This window comes from Carassius carassius, chromosome 27 (genome assembly GCF_963082965.1).
Source record: "Carassius carassius chromosome 27, fCarCar2.1, whole genome shotgun sequence".
Lineage (NCBI taxonomy): Eukaryota > Metazoa > Chordata > Actinopteri > Cypriniformes > Cyprinidae > Carassius > Carassius carassius.
This window is the reverse complement of record NC_081781.1, coordinates 394,846-412,910: the sequence shown is the minus strand read 5'-3', so window position 1 is coordinate 412,910 and position 18,065 is coordinate 394,846. Positions and strand designations below refer to the sequence as shown.

Below are 18,065 nucleotides of genomic sequence, written 5' to 3'. Positions count from 1 at the left end.
GATTCTTGTCAGTTTCTGACGGATGTTCGGACAGCAGATGTTGTATGAGTCTGGATGTATTTCCAATAAGCATACAAGACATTTTGTTTTGTTTTTGATCCAAGTTTCATACAATGAATTAAATATCATTTATAAATTAATAAAATACAATTATATGTGGTACTTTTATGTATATTGCATATACTAACATTAAAAAGTTTGGGATCGGTGAGATTTGTAATGCTTTTTAAAGAAGTTTCTTATCATCAAAGCTGTCGCTATTTGATCCAAAACACAAGAAAACAAACAAAAAATATTATAAGTATTTTTAATGTAAATCATCTGTTTTCTGTGTGAATCTGTGTTAAAGTGTAATGTATTTCTGTGATGCTCCGCTGTGTTTTCAGCATCATTCCTCCAGTCTTCAGTGTCACATGATCTTCAGAAATCATGAAAATATGATGATTTACTGCTCAATTGAGTATAAATATCTTTACTGTTGCTTAAATAAACTAATTGCAACATGTGACTCATGCAGTGTATTGTTGTCTATTGCTCCAAATATACATCTGTGACACTATGACTGCTTCTGTGCTGCAGGGACACTGATGTATATATATATATATATATGTGTGTGTGTTAAGTTCTTTTAACTAAGTGCAGGAGCATTTTTTCAGTAATTTCTCGAGTCTCTTTCTCAGATCAGTTCAGAAGCAGTTCCTCGACGCTTGTAAATGCAGAGTTATGACTTTAAACATGAATCCTGATGAGTCTGAGGTTGTAAATGAATGAGTGTGAATCTACTGCCCTCATGTGTCTGTGTGAGGCTGGGAAACACACAGCTTTAGTCATTATTACAAGTTTTAGTCATTTAGTCGTGAGTTTGAGTCATTTTGATTAGTTTTTATCAAATTAAATTAGTATATTTCCCTGTGTTTGCAATAAAAGCAAACCCTGAGCAAGGTCTTGTGCTCCTGAGCTTGCAGCTTTCTCCATCTGTGCTGCATTATACATGGACTTTTAATAACCTTATCATGTATTTTACCAAAAAAAAAATGCATAGCAAAAATATGTTATTCATTTGGAAAAAGCAAATCAAATACAATTTTTTTTAAATGTTACTTACTATAAATATATACAAATATGCATACTTTTCTACATACATTTTACATTATATGTACACAAATATATATTTTTAGAACCAAAAATCATTGTATGTTTCCAAAATGTTAACTTTAAACCGATCAAATTATGAAGCTACTATATATAAGATTAAATATGAATATTAAATGACATGCGTGTGTGTGTGTTATTGTATAGATTAGAACTATTAGATATTAGTTAGAATGATATACTAATAACTAATATACTAAGTCAGAAAGGAATGAGAATATTAACATTAATATTTACACCTATATTTACCAGACTTCAATATGGACCTCGATTCAATTCAGAAGATTTCTGTTATTGACGATTTACATTTTAGTTCTTGTGTCAGTATCTTATTCTTGATTTAAGGCACTTGATTTCTTCTGAAAGTATTACAAAGCACAGGGTGGATTTATGTCATTTTTTATTTCCGTAAACTGAATGAAAGCGCGTGGAGCGCTGTGAAACTCTCTGGTCCTCCGAGGAGCTGCTCGTTAGCGTCAGGGCTCAGGAATTAGCGTTGGGACCCTTCTTCTTCCCGAAGGTGGGGACCACGTTGACGAAGCGGCGGTTGTACTGGATGCGACGCTTGGCCCGGCCCGTCTTCTTCTTCTTCTTCTCCTGTTTGTCCACCTGCAGACGGACAGAAGCGCTTCAGAACACACCACACATGAGATCACGCTTCACTTAACAACAAACAGATATAACGGACTTACTTTGGGAGTCTGTCCTCTTACTTTACCGGCACGAGCCAGAGATCCGTGGACTTTACCTGATCAACACACACACACACACACACACACACACACGAGTCCAGAAACATCAGCAGTCAGGTGAAGAAATACTGATCTGAGTGAGATTTTAATATTTAATATTTGTTTTTAAATGTTACATATATAAAAAAAATATCTATGTACAGAAAGAAATATTAAAATATTAGAAATATATATTTTATAAATAATAAGCTTTTTAAGGGTTAAACAGTATTTTCTTTGATATGAACAAATGATTTCATTTAGAAAACTATAAAAATAAAATACACTTAAATATTAAAACATCAACAATTATTTTGACATACAATATTTGTATTTATATAATAATAATAATATATAAAGTAAATATTAAACATGAAATAGAATTACTAAAATTTGATATAATTTAGTGCTGCAAAAAAACTAATCGTAATTAATTGAATCCAAAATACGTTTTTTTCCATATGTGCGTGTACTTGTATATTATGTTATATATACACACACACTGTATTAATTCAGCACATTCAGTATTCATTTTGAAAATATTTACATTAATATTTTAATATTAATTCAATTTATATGATAAATATTTGTTTTAATATTTTTATGTATGTACACAAATATACACAGCACACATGAACAATTTTATTTTTAGATGCAATTAATCATTTGACAACACTAAATTAAAATTGTTTTACATTTAATTATACATTTATAAAAAAATATACATTTTTATAATGAATCAATTTATTAGTGGTTTTCTGTAGATGAATAAAGCATGAATATGAAGCGAGAGATGTACCTCCCAGGAGTCTGACGGTCAGCTGGAGAGTGCAGAGCTCGGACACACCACAGTCCAGAAGAGACACATCGTCCTCCAGAGGAGCTCCAGCCAGAAGAAGAACCTGCTGGTCCACAGACACCCCCTCCAGAGCCTGGACACGAGCCTGCGCGCACACACACACACATCAGACCTGCTCACGCACCGCCAGAGCGAGATCAAGAGCAGAGCGGCTCACCTTCACGTCACGGACGCTCTCGTCACCGGACACATGGAGCGTGTGCAGAGTCTGAGCGCGCAGGAACAGCTGCATGATGAGCTGCACACACACACACACACACACACACACACACACACACACACACACCAGAATCAGTGCTCTCTCACTAACAACACACACCTCCCTGCAGCTAACACGACCGCTTACTTCTGACAAACTGACATTATTTGTAACCTTTTAAAAGTTATTTGTAACACTTTCAAGTTAAAAGTAACAGTTTTTCAAACGTTAATTTCAAATGTTGAACGGATTTTAAAACTAAAAACAGTATTTTTTAAGTTAAAAGCAACCATTTTAAATGTTAAACAAATGTTTTAAAGTCAGTTTATTTAAAGATTTTTTTAAAAATCTAAATGTTAAAAAAAAAAAAAAAACTTAAAACTAAACCATTTTTAAAGAGCTAAACAACATTTTTTAAGCTAAAAACAATTGTCAAACTTTTTTTGTAAGTTAAAAAAAAAAGTAAAACATTTTAAAGGTAAGAACACTTGAACAATTTTTTAAGTTAATTTCAACTAAGCAACATTTTTTTAAATAATTAAAAAAAAAAAATTTAATTACATCATTTTAAATGTTAAATGCACAAAAAAATCTAACCAAAAATTACAAAAAGTTTAAAGCAACAATTTTAAACGTTAAATCCAACCATTTTAGAACAACCTTAAAAAAGTAAAACCAACATTTTAAATATATTTTTAACAAAGGCAAAAAGTTATGTTTAACACATTTTACACGTTAGATGCACCAATTTACCAAATGTAACGTAATACTTTTAAATATTACATTTTTAAACGTTATTTGTTACCATTTAAAATATTCAATGTAACAATTATGTCAACATGATGAATGCAAACTGTACTGTATTACTGTAATGAGCATCAACACTGACAAAGAACCAAAAAACTAACATGCTGGTTTAAGAAAATAAGATAATGACTATATGATAGTTTATATATGCAGCCTCTCAGAACACAGCACAGGTTTAATAAGAGTAATAAGAGTAAATAAAGAGTAAATGATCTGTGAAGAAACCGCGTGAGCGCGCCTGAGAGAAGCACGCGGAGGAGATAAACGCGCTTTTACGCCTCATTCTTCCGGATTTGTTCTCGAGACGTGACTGTAAAGCACGGGAACACGTATCACAGCCATTAATCCGCCTTTAAAACACATTAAACACCTCTACTGAGAATAATAAGTGATTTGATTAGCAGGCCTTACATTAGATGATGCTAGTCGATCCGCTACTGGACGAGAAAAGGACAGCGCGCATGCGCGGAGCAAAGAACTCTGGGACGCGCTCTGCACACGTGACCGTGACGTTTCCGGTTGGCGAATCCTTAATAAAGTGAATATTATACAGGATTGGTTTAAAATACTATTTTTTTAATGCTCCACTGAAAAACAAATCTCTCATTTGTTTTAGTCCTGCCAGCACTTTTGGAATAATGTAGAGGCTTTCGTTTTATTTAAAAAAAATCCTTAATTTTTTGGCCATTATATTTAAGGATCGCTCTTTAAAAGATTTAGTTTAATTATAAATTGTAAAGGGCAAACCTCTTTTTATAATGCTTGAAAAAGAAATTAAAGATAGCAAAGTCGAAAAATAGTAAAGCGATTAAAATGGTTTATATATTATACTCCTTTAACATTTTCACATTAAAAAATAAATAATGGTGCTTACCTGCAAAGTACATTTTCTGTATTAATATCGCATTATAACATCCTGTGGAAGTGTAAAATATGTGCAATATTTATTTGTCTGTAAACTGATGTGTATTTACTCTCGGTTCCAGTGTTGATGTGTGTGAAATGCTATTTGTTGACAAAGAAATAACTAAACGAAATCTGCAACTGCTGGATCGCACATATTAATCTATTCTATCTACTTCTAGACTGCTTTTGACCTAAATCATAAGAAAATATTTTCACCATAAAGAGTGTTTTGAGAGTGTGTGCGTTTGAGTGCGAGTACGTGTTTGAGAATGTGTGAGAGTGAGTGCGTGGTGAGTGTGAGTTTTTTGAGTGTGTGTGAATGTGTTTGAGAGTGTGTTTCAGTGTGTGTGTGTGTGTGTGTGAGGGTGTGCGTTTGAGTGTGTGTGTGTTTGAGTGTGTGAGAGATTGAGTGCGTGGTGAGTGTGAGTTTTTTGAGTGTGTGTGAATGTGTTTGAGAGTGTGTTTCAGTGTGTGTGTGTGTGTGAGGGTGTGCGTTTGAGTGTGAGTGTGTGCGAGTGCATGTTTGAGAGTGTGCATGCGTGTGTGTGTGTGTTTGTGAGACTGCGTTTGTTTGAATGTGTAAGTTTTGTAATGTTTCTAAAGAATTCTCTTCTGCTCACCGAGGCAGCATTTGTTTGATCCAAAGTACAGCAAAAAGCAGTAATACTGTGAAATATCGTTTTACTATTTAAAACAGATGTTTTATATTTGAACATGCAGCTGTATTTTCAGCATCATTCCTCCAGTCTTCAGTGTCACATGATCTTCAGAAATCAGAATAATATGATGATTTACTGCTCGAGAAACATTTCTGATTATTATCAGTGTTGAACACAGTGAGATTTTTTCAGTTTTCTTTGATGAATAGAAAGATCAAAAGAATAGTATTTATCTGAAATAGTAAACTTTTGTAACATTATAAATGTTTTCACCATCCTCTTTGACTAACTTAAAGCATCCTTGCTAAATGAAAATATTTTCTATAATTTCTTTCCCAAATAGAAGCATATTATTCTGATTTCTGAAGATCATGTGACACTGAAGACTGGAGGAATGATGCTGAAAATACAGCGGAGCATCACAGAAATACATTACACTTTAACACAGATTCACACAGAACACAGATGATTTACATTAGAATAATATTTCAACATTACTGCTTTTGCTGTGTTTTGGATCAACTAAACAGGCTTGGAGAGCAGAGAAGTCATTTATTCCTTTATTTTTCTATGGTTCCATTGATTTTTGCACGTTTGGGCCTCATTACTCAGTTATCAACTCTCAAATTACTTAAAATCTGATTTGTTTTAAAATAGAGGATCTGAAGACCACTATTACAAATCTTCCTGATCAGAACAACCCAGATTCATATTTCAAAACTTGCATTGACTTGTACTATACAGAAAGTATTTATATAACCGTGATTTATTTCACACTGCACACATCAGACAGAAGTAAATCAACCACTCAGACGTGTAGGATCTCAATCTCTTTATTATGAAACCAAGTCAAAATAAAAAACGTCTTAATGTTTAATGTTTCTCTCTGAGGAGCAGAGATGAGGATCAGGTCTTCCAAACGAATGTCAATCTGTCTGCGAACACAACTAAAGCTCCAGAAGCACTAAACCAACTCGGCTCATTAAAAACTCACTTGCACTTAGAAGGAAAAGAGCTGGTGCCAAAAACAGAAAACACAGAGCGTGTGACTGGAGACGGGACGAATGTTGAAGCTGAAGGAGCAGAAGAAACGGCTGGTGCAGTCCGTTATGTTGGAGGTGGTGGGTAGTACTGGTTATACTGACCGTACTGACCATACTGACCCCAGGAGTTCTGACCCCATGAGTTATACTGCTGGAACACACAACACACAGTCACATGAGACACCCTGATCAATGCTATGAAAATTAGATTTGCTGAATAAATCATCTCTCCAGTGATGTGTGGTTTGTTCGGAGGACAATATTTGTCTGAGATACAACTATTAGAAAATCTGGAATCTGAGGGAGCAAACAAATCTAAATATTGAGAAAATCATCTTTAAAGTTGTTCAGATGAAGCTCTTAGCAATGCATATTACTAATCAAACATTAGGTTTTGATATATTTACGGTAGGACTATATGTAAACCTGGTGTGTTTTGACAGTATTGGCACAGAAGTTAACTTGTGGCAATGTTTAATATGGTTTTTAGTGCTCGCTTCAAGTGTATATCAGAACAGCGTGTGAATGGAACATTTAACCTGCAAGGCTTTAAAGCACATGCAAATAATGCACTTTTGTGATTGTGAGTAAGTGCAGTGTCCTGTGAGAGCAACTCTACCAAGGAGTTAACACTGATGTGAATCAAACTGTAACTGACTGAATGTGCGCTGTCGGATATTTCTTCAAAAAGCAGATCGTGGAGTCATATCACAGAGCCCTAGTTTAACTGTCCATGCCGTCGGAGGCAGGACTGACCTGGTACCAGTTGTTGTAGTTGTATCCAGCGTGATTGGCCTGCATGTCCTGCATCATCTGACCCGAGGCTGCTGATTGGTCGTCTGTCCGCTGTCTCTTTGAGTCCGATTCCTCTGAGCTACAGACCAAACATTTCAGATTTAATGATTCGCATCGCTCTAGACGGCATTTTCATTTTAAATAATCTAGCATAAAGGCAACAAATCCAATCATAAACTATATAAACACCTTAAAAATGTTTCGCCACATCACTACGCTGTAAAAGTGATCAATGTTGTACTTTCAAAATGTTTCATTAAAATGCGTTACATGTCATTTCTTTCTAACTGCGAAATATACTAGTTTCTTAATACGTTTTTTTTCTTCAGCCTTTTATAGATTTTAAGTTATTTAACAAAAGATTTACAGTAAACTGGACCGAGATGAAGATGTAGGGAATACATTACTATAAAAACATTTTGAAACTTTAGTACCGGGAGAAATGAGGATCACATTTTGATTTAAAACTGACCCCTAAAAAGTTACAGTAATTATAAGATTATACAAGTATGTTTATTAAGAAAATACAGACTTCTACAGATTTTTTGAAGGTAAACAGACTAAAGAGCCTTAAGAAATAAATGGATGAGAACATTAAGAAATTAAAATTTAGTTCATGATTAAAACAAGAACAAATCTGGCAATGTGGTCAGTAAAATAATCAACTTTTCAAAAGTCTCAACTGGCAGATATTTGTTCTTGTTTTAATTATAAACTCACTTCATTTTGATAAATTTCCCAGAATGCAAGACTTCATATCTTAACTTCGGATCTCCAACAAATGCGTCTTGATTTAAGGATGTTTAGATATTTGTACTGGAACACAAGGCATAAAAACTGAGGAATAACTTCATGCATTTAGGAACTTAAGGCTTTAAGACCTTTGTGTACTAATGAATTAAAGAGTTGAGAGCTGTGTAATAATCTCAGACTGATGAGGGTCACTCACCCGTTCTCTGCTTTCCTCTTCAGTGAATCCTGCTCCGCCTCGAGTCTCTGATGCTGTTCATACGCCGACACCAGCCTGAGAGAACAGGATTTTCAACAGAAATATAATAGAGTTAGACACTTTGACAATATGCCAGAGATAACAGTTGAGAGAAGACTGATCCAACCACATGTTGGGTGCTCGATTTAACGTTACGAGAAGAAAAAAGCGCTGCGTCTCTCAAGAGTTTGGTGACTCACAGGTTGATGTCGCTGCCGAAGTCCTCCAGGAAGTCGAGCTTGCGCTGGGAGAAGATGACGCGCTGCTCCACAGACATGGTGCTGTTCAGCGCTCGGTCGAAGCAGGCGATGACCTCGGCCTCGTTCTGCTGCACATCGCCACTGAACTCCAGCTCCAGCAGGTTCAGGTACAGCTTCGGGTTCGTCTGCAGGCGCAAAAACAGCACTCATAAATAAAACACTAAAAACTGAAGCATGGAATGACACGTGCTAGAGCGCCAACCCGTGTTTCTTAACTAAGAAAATTTAAGTCAGAATAAAAGTCTGAATTGACTTGATATTGAGATATTTTGAATTCGGACTGCATTTAAACCACTAGCTGTCAGCAATTCATTCTGCAGTGGAAAATAAAGCCAAAGCAAAATGATATAAATCAAAACATTAAAGACCTTTTATGTTTGCTAGGAAGACCATCGTTTAATTTCATCATGTGACCACAATATTATAATTACATCCCTACATAAAAATATTTCAAGTTCTCATGTGACATGAAGTTCTGGGCATTTTGACCCAGGGAAAAGTTATATTTCTAGATAATGTTCGGAGGACAATATCTGTCTGAGATACAACTATTAGAAAATCTGGAATCTGAGGGAGCAAAAAAATCTAAATATTGAAAAAATCATCTTTAAAGTTGTTCAAATGAAGTTCTTAGCAATGCATATTACTAATCAAACATTAAGTTTTGATATATTTACAGTAGGAGGTTTACTAAATATCTTCATGGAACATGATCTTTACTTAATATCCTAATGATTTTTGGCATAAAAGAGAAATCAATGTATTGTTGTCTGTTGCTACAACTGTGCTACTGATGATTCTTCTGTGCTGCAGTTACATATATCAAATCTTTTATTTATATATATATATATATATATATATATATATATATATATATAAAATGATACACATAAATAATATATAATTGGATATTTAATTCATTTTTTGATCTGAAATGTTTTTATTGTTGAAAGTAAATGTTGATTTAGTGTAAGTGAATCGGCACCTCATCCTTCTCGACGGCGTCCAGCAGCACTTTCTTGGCCTTCCCGATGCTCTTCTGCACTTTGAGCAGCTGTCGGGCCAGTTTCACAGCGTAGAAGGACGCCTCGCTGCTGTTCTTCCCGTTGGTGATGGCATCCCTCAGCAGGGCTTCTGCTTCCTCCATGTGTCCGTGCCGGTGCTCCAGACTCACCCTCCTCATCCTCACCATGGCCAGGTCAGGAACAGCCTCCTCCATCTCCCTCAGGATCCGCCGCGCCTCCTCCACGCTGCCTGCAGGACCACGCCACAAACACAATTATACACACGCCTCCAAGACAAAAGAGGTTTGAACATAAAAACAGTAAGTGTAATACTGCTTTAAATTGTTGTTTTCACCCCCAAAATAAAAAAAAATTTCAGGAGCAAAAAATAAATAAATTTTCCCCTGATTTAAAGCCAATGTAACAATCTTTCCAGGCATATTTACAACATCGATAAATCTATGGCATATTGAAAGACTAATTACTGTCACCCCAAATACTAATTAAGTTGTAATTGTAAATTTTTTAAATTCAGTAAGAATTGTTTACTCATTTAAAATAATACAATTTACTGTTCAATTTTTCTTTTAAACATTTAAATATGTAGCAGAATTAGCATGTTATATATCGTGTTACACTGAATGACAATGCAACATTTCAACCAAATTTTGTCCTTTTATCCTCCAGTAACGTATTTAAAACCTGAAAATTAGACACTATTTACATTTAATGTAATTTCTAGGAACATAAAATCACTTTTGATGGACACATCGTAATGTCTTTAAGCCACACGCAGTACAGTGACATGAAACGATGTGCTTTACAGTCAATCACAACAGAAATTATATTCTCAACCAGCTCTTTGATTCTTAACACGGTGTTGTCGCCTGAATGATCCTGAACCTGAATGTGTTTGGTGATAGTCATCTCTTGTTTGTCCTAAACAGTTAAACTGTCTGCTGTTCTTCAGAAAAACCCTTCAGCTCCCACAAATTCTTTGGTTTTCTTGCATTTTTGTGTATTTGAACCCTTTCCAGCAATGACGGTTTGGTTTTGAGATGCATCTTTTCACTCTGAGGATAACTGAGGAACAACTATTACAGAAAGTTCAAACCCTCTCTGATGCTCCATTTGGAGAAACCAAGCGCGTCTGATATTTCACCTTGCTGCTCCTCAAACGCGGCCCAGAGCAGGTGCACGGTGGGTTTCTTGGGCAGGTGGATGGTGCAGGCCTTCTTGAAGATGTGTCGGACGCCTTCCACGCTGTAGCTCTCCAGATACTTGGCATACTTCACAAAAAAAGTGAGAGACAGAGAGAGAGAGATAACAGAAGAAGGAGAGGGAAAGGAGCACATAAAAATTGAGCTTTCGTCTCACATCCCCGCAACTGCTGAATTTCCATTGACAAGATCGTTTTGAGAATTTCTGTTTTAAACCCATCAGCACCTTCATGGAACCAATAAGATAAGTTTCTGTAAGGTAGAAGGAGACGGAGAGGTGCAACGTAGTTGGCAAATGCTGCAGTCAAATCTTGTGTGGCAAGCAGGCCATCCCCTAATATAACAGATACAGTCAAATATCAACGTTACACACAAAGAGTGCAGCAAGTGTTACTGTGGAAGTGATGAGGGAGGTCAAAGGTTGGAGAGAGGGAGTGAGCGCGAGCGGCTGCAGCGTGTAACTACCTTGATCCAGAACTCCTCGTAGAGCGCGCAGGCGATCAGACAGCGCTCGAACAGAACCACCACACGCTCCGGCGTCCCGTTCTCCAGCTCGAAGTCCAGGTACTCCCTCCAGTTGTTCAGCTGCGTCTTCTCCAAGGCTTTGACGTGGAAGTACGGACGCTTGATCTGCGGAGCGAGATCGGCGTTCGTTAACTGGACGGCATGAACACAGATAACAGTAGAGCTGGTCTCGCGTGATCTCAATCAGTCAATATAATGGCTTACGTCACATTTACCTCAGAAAGCATATTCGTTGACCATTAACTCATTAGTCAGATAGAACAATAAACTGTTTGCTAAATATATGCACCATATATAGGGTTGGGTATCAAAACTGGGTCCATTTTAGAACTGGTTCCAAATTTCCAAGAACTGAGTATACGCTAAGACGCATGCATTTCAATTCTGCTTACCGATTCACAATGAGAATTAAAGTAATTATAAAGGAGACACATTACACCCCTTGTTACAGTATGTCATACAAGTCTCAGGTGTCCTCAGAAAGTGTCTGAAGTTTCAGCTCAACACACCCCACACAAGTCCTTGAGAAACACTCACCCCTTCCTCGAAGGCCCAGCGCTTGCTGACTTCGTGCTCGTTGTGGTTGAACACTTCCTGGCGGGTCTCGATCACCTTATGCCTCATGTTCTCGATCTCCGTCACTCTCTGGAGAGCAGAACACAGCGTCCTGAGCATCGCATCGAAGGAGCAAACACTTTATCTCGTCTGATGTCCAGCTACGCAAAAGGTCTACGTCACCATGAGTTTGACAGAAACAGTACGGTTTGCACACCCAGTGAATCAGCTCTGGCCGGTGATGGGACGGTGGCATTCCGTCACGAGCCCGTCACACTTTTAGCCCAAGTCCCTGATTGGATGCCAACCTCAGGTTTTCATTGGCTGCTAACGGAAAGACACCTCTTCAAACCTGCACACGTGTCCAGGATCAGACGCCGTACCCTACCTCTGCCATGTTTTGAAGCCCGCGGATGAAAGACGGCGTTCTTACCTTGGCGGGATCCGGCAGGTCCTCTGTTCCCGGAGGAAGCTCTTCTCCCGGAGCGTCGTCTCCGTTGGGCTTGTTAGCGTTAGCCAGCTCCACCCGCAGCTGCACGAACTCCTCCTCAGACAGGAAGTGCTTGGGGTTGTTGCTCTGGACGTGCTCTTTGAACCTGAACAGAGAGAGCGAGGATGTTTAATCAGTGGGAACCCCTGAAGGCGTATCTGAGCAGATATCTGAAGCGACGCTCACTTCTGGAAGTGCTGGGAGTACAGCTGCGTGGGAATACACAGGATGCGGTCGTAGACGGCTGTGACGTTGGCCAGCTTGCCCTGCTCCGTCTCCCAAGCGATGAAAGCCTCCCACAGACGGTCGGAGCGGAAATCAGTGCCACAGGCTAGAACGGCGTGCTCATAGGACCTGAAAGAACACAAGCAAGACTCTTATTTTGAATCATGAGGAAGATTAAATAAGCATCTCACAGATATTTAACAATGTCATAAATCATCAACAGTTGATCATAAGCAACCTTTTGGCATTAATGCACAGTATTCATCAATTGTAACCTGAATCGTGTAGAACTTGTGGCACTCGTAATTAATTTAATCATCGCATTTTTGAGGTTAGTAAAAGCCTCACTCACGCTCTGATGCGATATTCCGCCTCTCCGTCGCTAGTGTCTTGGTTTTCTCGCAGGAAAGTGATATAATGCAGCCACAGGTCCACGCTGAGAGGAATAGCCTGCAGACCTCGACGGTAGACCTGTGAGGAAAACAGATTCACATCCCGGTGATGCTTTAAACAAGACTAAATGGAGAGTAGAAAACTTTAAAGTGTGAACCTCATGAAAACATGTCAGATGTTACTCCAGAAATCACAGAAAAAGCAAGATAAAAATCTATCACTGTCACGAGTGTAGCCTATTTTAATGCATTTCAGTAACTTGTCTCATGAGAAGCTTCCTTTTTGTTTCGCCCGTTTCAATCATTTTCAATTTTAATGTTGCTCTTGTGAGTTTTGTCTGATTACGACAACAAAATCGATTATTTGCATGAGTTCTGCCTATTTTAAGTGGATCTGGTGACCTCACAGAAACTGATCCATTTTAAAAACTGTTGGCACATTTTAATGACCTCACGATAACAAAAACAGATTATTCTCACGACGTTCGTCCTCACCTCATCGGCCATGTGTATGTAGCCGTGTTTCTTCTCAATATCTGCATACTTCTTCCAGTAGCCGTAACAGTAGGGGTAGTGTAGAAAAAAGGCATCAAACGCCTTCCTCGAAGCCTCCAGGTGGTTCTGAAATAAAAGATACGCCCATAAGCCAATAGCTATGATTCCATCCACTTATTTTAATGTGCATGCATCACATAAAAATATATATATATATAAAGAAAACACTGGACTGAAATGCCAAGATGTGCATAAGTTCTATAAATGTGCACAAAAAACACCATTCTACTGTCTAATTGAACGTCTGCACCGTTTGCATTGCTATAGTGTTAAACACTCACCTCCTGCTCAACATACTGCAGAAGGTAGACCCAGCCGTTGAAGTCTTCAGGATTATCCTCTACAACTTTAAAGAGCCGCTCGTAATCTGCAGGAAGCGCAGGTTCTTGTGTGACGGCTGGATCTGCGTCTGTCGCCGGTTCCACCGCTTCTGTGGTTTCTTTGGGAGCGTCTTCCAGCTCCATATTGGAAGGGCTCTCGGAGTCGCCGTCTCCGGCCGGCTTCACCTCGTCCTGCTGTCCGTTTGAGTCCGTCTGCTGCACGAGGCTCTCCGCTCCGGCGTCTGGAGGACTGGCCGTGTGGTTGATGTTCTCCGCTGCAGACTTCAGATGCTCCATGGAGTACAGCTGGTATTGTTCTAAAGCAGACGGCTGCTGGATCGGATACTCGTGGCTTTCCCGATCCTGCGGAGGAGCCGTCCAGCCAGTCGCAGTCGGGTCAGTGCCCTCCATAGCAGGAGCATCCCCGTTATCAGGGGCATTCGTGTCCAACATCCCGGTCATGGGCTCACCTGAAACAAACACAAACGTAAGTCTGAAGATACCCAGACTGCTCTTTTGTAGTTCTACTGGCAATATAAAACCAACCAGGGGCATACACATATTCCAAACTCAAATTCCCAAACCACTTTGTAGATTTTCACACCACATTTAATATTAATGGTTCATGGAGAATTATCTTCAGCATTGTATTTAGTTTATAGTACAGTCATCAAAAAAAATTTAATTGATTTTCTCCAAGTGACATTAACATACAGAGCCTCTTAAAAGCCCCTTTTACATGCACACAAACTTTTTGTTGTTGTTGTTGCATGCTTGCACATTAGTTTATAGTTTAATACAACCTACTTCCTTTGTGCATCACTGCCATCTTAATATGAATAAAACAAAATAACAATCGAATATATTTGGTCAAAATCCCATGTTGTAAAAGATTAAGTGTCTTATAAAGATTAGACCACAACGCTGACCTATAATGCTAAAAGTTTGCCCTTTATCTCTACACTGTTCTCACATCTCAGACATAAAATACATCAAATAAAACCCTTTTAAAATCATCCTGATTTGATAATGTTGAGAATATTTCTAGGCTACTGGAAAACAGAGCAAAACACTGGGGAACACTTACGTTTCTCACATTTAATGCCACGACATTCTGCTCTGATTTAATATCGTAATTTGGCTATTAAACATTAAACAGAAAGCTGTGATATAACAGACTCCACAGAAAACGCCAACTAACTTAGTTCACAATATTACGCCTAATTTGCATATGTTTTTAAGCTTTGCACTGTTGAAGACCGTTTCGGTCAATTCTAGGAAACTCCGTATAAACGACTTAGAAATGCTTTAAAGAAACCCACGGAAAACATTAATGAAGGGAGAACTACCGAAGCACTTATTTACAGTAACAGTGAAATGTTAGTAACGTTATCGCGTTTCCTGGTTAAACGACACACGATGATTCGTCGAAGTTAGTTTACGAACGAACGCGAGTTACAATCAAAACACGCTTTAAAACGCGTTCCGAGACATTTCAAAGGCGAATTAGTTAGAAAACCTGCACAAGGTGTTATTAAACTATGAAAACGCTCTTGTTTGGCCTGTTCACACGCTAGCTAAACGGCTAGCACACCGACGCCGCTCGTTTACCTCAGAGTTTTCTAGAACCTAACGCACAAGAATCGCGGGAAATCTATGGCGGGAAGGATACTTACCAGAGTCTTCCATGAAACTGGGTTTAAACGGCGGATATTTTCACAACTTCTTCGAAGTTTTACTCAATTGATAACATGTGGTCAAACGGCCGCGCTATAACGCATTCAACACCCGTTGCGTCTCGCTACGAGAGAAGGACACGTAGTACGCATGCGCACCGCGCCACGAAACTAACACACTAGTGACGTCACGCCCTGGTTACCGATAGGGGGCGGTACCACTGATCTATAATATAGAAATAGATATAATAGAAATAATATAATATAGATCAGTGGGCGGAACGCGACCCACAAAAATCATAAATGGAATAATTTGATATTTATTAGAAATAAAACTTTACTTGTTGGCGCAGTGGATAAGACACATGCCTTTGGTGTGAGAGAGCCGGGTTCGAATCCACTGTGAGACACCAATGTGTCCCTGAGCAAGACACTTAACCCCTAGTTGCTCCAGAGGCGTGCGACCTCTGACATATATATAGCAATTGTAAGTCGCTTTGGATAATAACGTCAGCTAAATGAATAAATGTAAATAAAAAAAAACCATGCTATAAAAAAATTCAGAATTTAGAGGAATGAAATCTGAATTGTAAAATCAGAACTGTGAGGAAAAAAAGTCAGTTTATAGGCCTATCTTTTTTTTTCTCTCAAAACTGTGATATAACGTATATATATATATATATATATATATATATATATATATATATATATATATATATATATATATATATGTTTAAAGGCTTCCGTAATAATATTCCCATGTAAACTAATTGTTGAATCATTTAAGTTCAAACTGTTAAATAACTAGACCCTAAAACTATCCAAAACCTTTCTGTACTTTATTTAGCTCTTTTCAGTCTATTAAGTTTGTTTGTTATGGTTCTACAGGAGTGTTTGTGTTGGTAACCTAGTTACAGGAAAGCTAAATGAACAAGGGCTTTACTTTTTGTATTACTAATCACACAAGTTTCTTTGCTTAATTATTAAACAAAATATATTAAAAACATGCACATTTGAAACTAATAAAGCTAGGTGAATTTAATAATAAAACCTGATGTTGGTGTATTTTCAAGAGGTTAATTGAAAATGTAGGCCTATTTCGGGTATTTTATTTTATTTCTGGGTTTTATGCAAAATGCCTTTTCGAGTTCAGAGTTCACAAAAGCTAATATAAAGGAACAAATATATCTGCGTTATTATTTATGTGAATTATTTATATTAAAATAAAACAAAGATAACAACTCCAGTTGCAGTTTGAGTTGTTTTTATTACATGTGTAAGTCAGTTATTCTGGGGGGATGCAAATATGCATGTATTTATAGGTCTGTCTGGTGTTTTATTTAACCCTCTGGGCTTCTTCGTAAATGGGTCACACTTAGCTTCCTCCCGCCCGAAAAAGGGCGAAGCCTTAAAATTGTACTTTACTTTTTCCCAGGATAACCAATCAAATATATTTTTGTTCTATAATGTTTTCTGATTATTATTTAGAATTTTTAGATTTTTTTATGATACTTTGCATTAATTATATAATTTTTATGAGCTATTTTTTCCATTAGAATTAATATATCATTTTTTATTTTATATTTATTTTTTTTAAAAAATTCAATAAATGCAGCATTTCACATCAAAATAGAGTGCCAGCCTAAAAAAAAATGTTCCAGGAGAAGAACTTCATCTAGTGGCTTTAAAAAATAGCCACTTTTGTGTAATGTCCTGTACCAGCCTGTAGGCTGTCTATAGCTTCCTATATATCCTATGTAGAAAGGCTATTTGATTCCTTTTGTTGTTTTAGACATGATTTCTCTATCTTATTCGGTTTTTTTATTTAGATATACATTTAGATATTCTAAAAGATGATTACTTTATTTTCTTAACAAAAATGTTTAGATAAGTATCAGGTTTTGCATTATGATTACAATCAAACTATAGCATTTGGTTAGAAAGGGAACACAATGTGTGTGTGTGTGTGTGTGTGTATGTGTGAGTGAATGTGTGTGTGTGTGTGTGTGTGTGTGTGTGTGTGTGTGTGTGTGTTGCATTTGAGCGAGAGTCTCTTTTTGTATTTTTTATTTATTTATTTTTGCATATTCTCAAAATTTGCTGTTGCAGTCTTACCAGTCTCTCTCTTTCTCTCTCTCTCTCTCTCTCTCTCTCTCTCTGTGTGTGTGTGTGTGTGTGTGTGTATTTGAGCAAGTTTGTTTTTTCATTTATTGATTTTATGTGGAATATTCTACAAATTTGCTGTTGCAGTCGCCAGTTTATCTGTGTATGTGTGTGTGTGTTTGTGTGCGTGGGTGTGTGTGTGTGTGGGGGGGGGGGTCTTATTTGCACTCTTGATGTTCTAGAGTGTCACCCCTTCATTGCTGTACACTTTTTTTCAGCACAGTTGCTGATCTGTAGCTTGTACCACCAAAAGTTTCTCTGAGTTTTCCTATTTTTTCGTATTTCCCATTCATTTCCTATGTCGCCCGTTTTCGGGCGGGAGGAAGCTAAGTGTGACTTTTTTTTTACGACCCTTTAACATATCAGAATCATCTCCTTGATTTTTTTGTGTGTTCATATAGGTAATACAACAAAAGTCACCAAGTTTCATACCCATCCGATGAAGCAAAAAAATTAAACATTTCAAAACGTTCAAGTTTTCGCCCGTTTTCGGGCGAAGAAGCCCAGAGGGTTAAAGGAGGCATTTTTTGAACTCGATGTG

The 18,065-nt window shown here is 37.5% G+C and overlaps 2 protein-coding genes across 3 annotated transcripts; both read right to left on the bottom strand.

The window, feature by feature from the left end:
• Positions 1–1,619: 1,619 nt before the first annotated feature.
• Positions 1,620–4,236, bottom strand: faua (FAU ubiquitin like and ribosomal protein S30 fusion a). Its single transcript, XM_059513416.1, has 5 exons — positions 4,160–4,236; positions 2,900–2,980; positions 2,683–2,827; positions 1,845–1,900; positions 1,620–1,761 (listed from the first exon to the last, which is right to left on the bottom strand). The coding sequence occupies exons 2-5, from the start codon at positions 2,972–2,974 to the stop codon at positions 1,636–1,638; spliced, it is 402 nt and encodes a 133-aa protein (XP_059369399.1). The 5' UTR covers positions 2,975–2,980; positions 4,160–4,236; the 3' UTR covers positions 1,620–1,635.
• A 1,894-nt stretch (positions 4,237–6,130) lies between these two features.
• On the bottom strand, positions 6,131–15,544 carry prpf39 (PRP39 pre-mRNA processing factor 39 homolog (yeast)). Of its 2 annotated transcripts, none has more exons than XM_059511981.1 (14): positions 15,362–15,544; positions 13,647–14,155; positions 13,306–13,431; positions 12,771–12,889; positions 12,380–12,547; positions 12,137–12,299; positions 11,686–11,793; positions 11,089–11,253; positions 10,566–10,692; positions 9,385–9,653; positions 8,340–8,524; positions 8,101–8,175; positions 7,113–7,230; positions 6,131–6,504 (listed from the first exon to the last, which is right to left on the bottom strand). In XM_059511981.1, exons 1-14 carry the CDS (start codon positions 15,372–15,374, stop codon positions 6,421–6,423), a joined length of 2,229 nt encoding a protein of 742 aa, XP_059367964.1. In that variant the 5' UTR covers positions 15,375–15,544; the 3' UTR covers positions 6,131–6,420. The 2 variants fall into 2 exon arrangements, with proteins under 2 accessions (XP_059367964.1, XP_059367963.1); XM_059511980.1 differs by having other exon boundaries at positions 6,131–6,507; positions 15,362–15,543.
• Between the last annotated feature and the right edge of the window lie 2,521 nt (positions 15,545–18,065).

Coding starts and splice junctions, on each gene's coding strand:
- prpf39 (XM_059511980.1), bottom strand. Junction 10,693..11,088: donor ACGAGGAGTTCTGGATCAAG/GTAGTTACACGC, acceptor TTTTTTGTGAAG/TATGCCAAGTATCTGGAGAG. Junction 9,654..10,565: donor CGCGTTTGAGGAGCAGCAAG/GTGAAATATCAG, acceptor GTGGTCCTGCAG/GCAGCGTGGAGGAGGCGCGG.
- faua (XM_059513416.1), bottom strand. CDS start 2,974: ATGCAGCTGTTCCTGCGCGCTCAGACTCTGCACACGCTCCATGTGTCC. Junction 2,828..2,899: donor AGAGCGTCCGTGACGTGAAG/GTGAGCCGCTCT, acceptor GTGTGCGCGCAG/GCTCGTGTCCAGGCTCTGGA. Junction 1,762..1,844: donor TAAGAGGACAGACTCCCAAA/GTAAGTCCGTTA, acceptor GTCCGTCTGCAG/GTGGACAAACAGGAGAAGAA.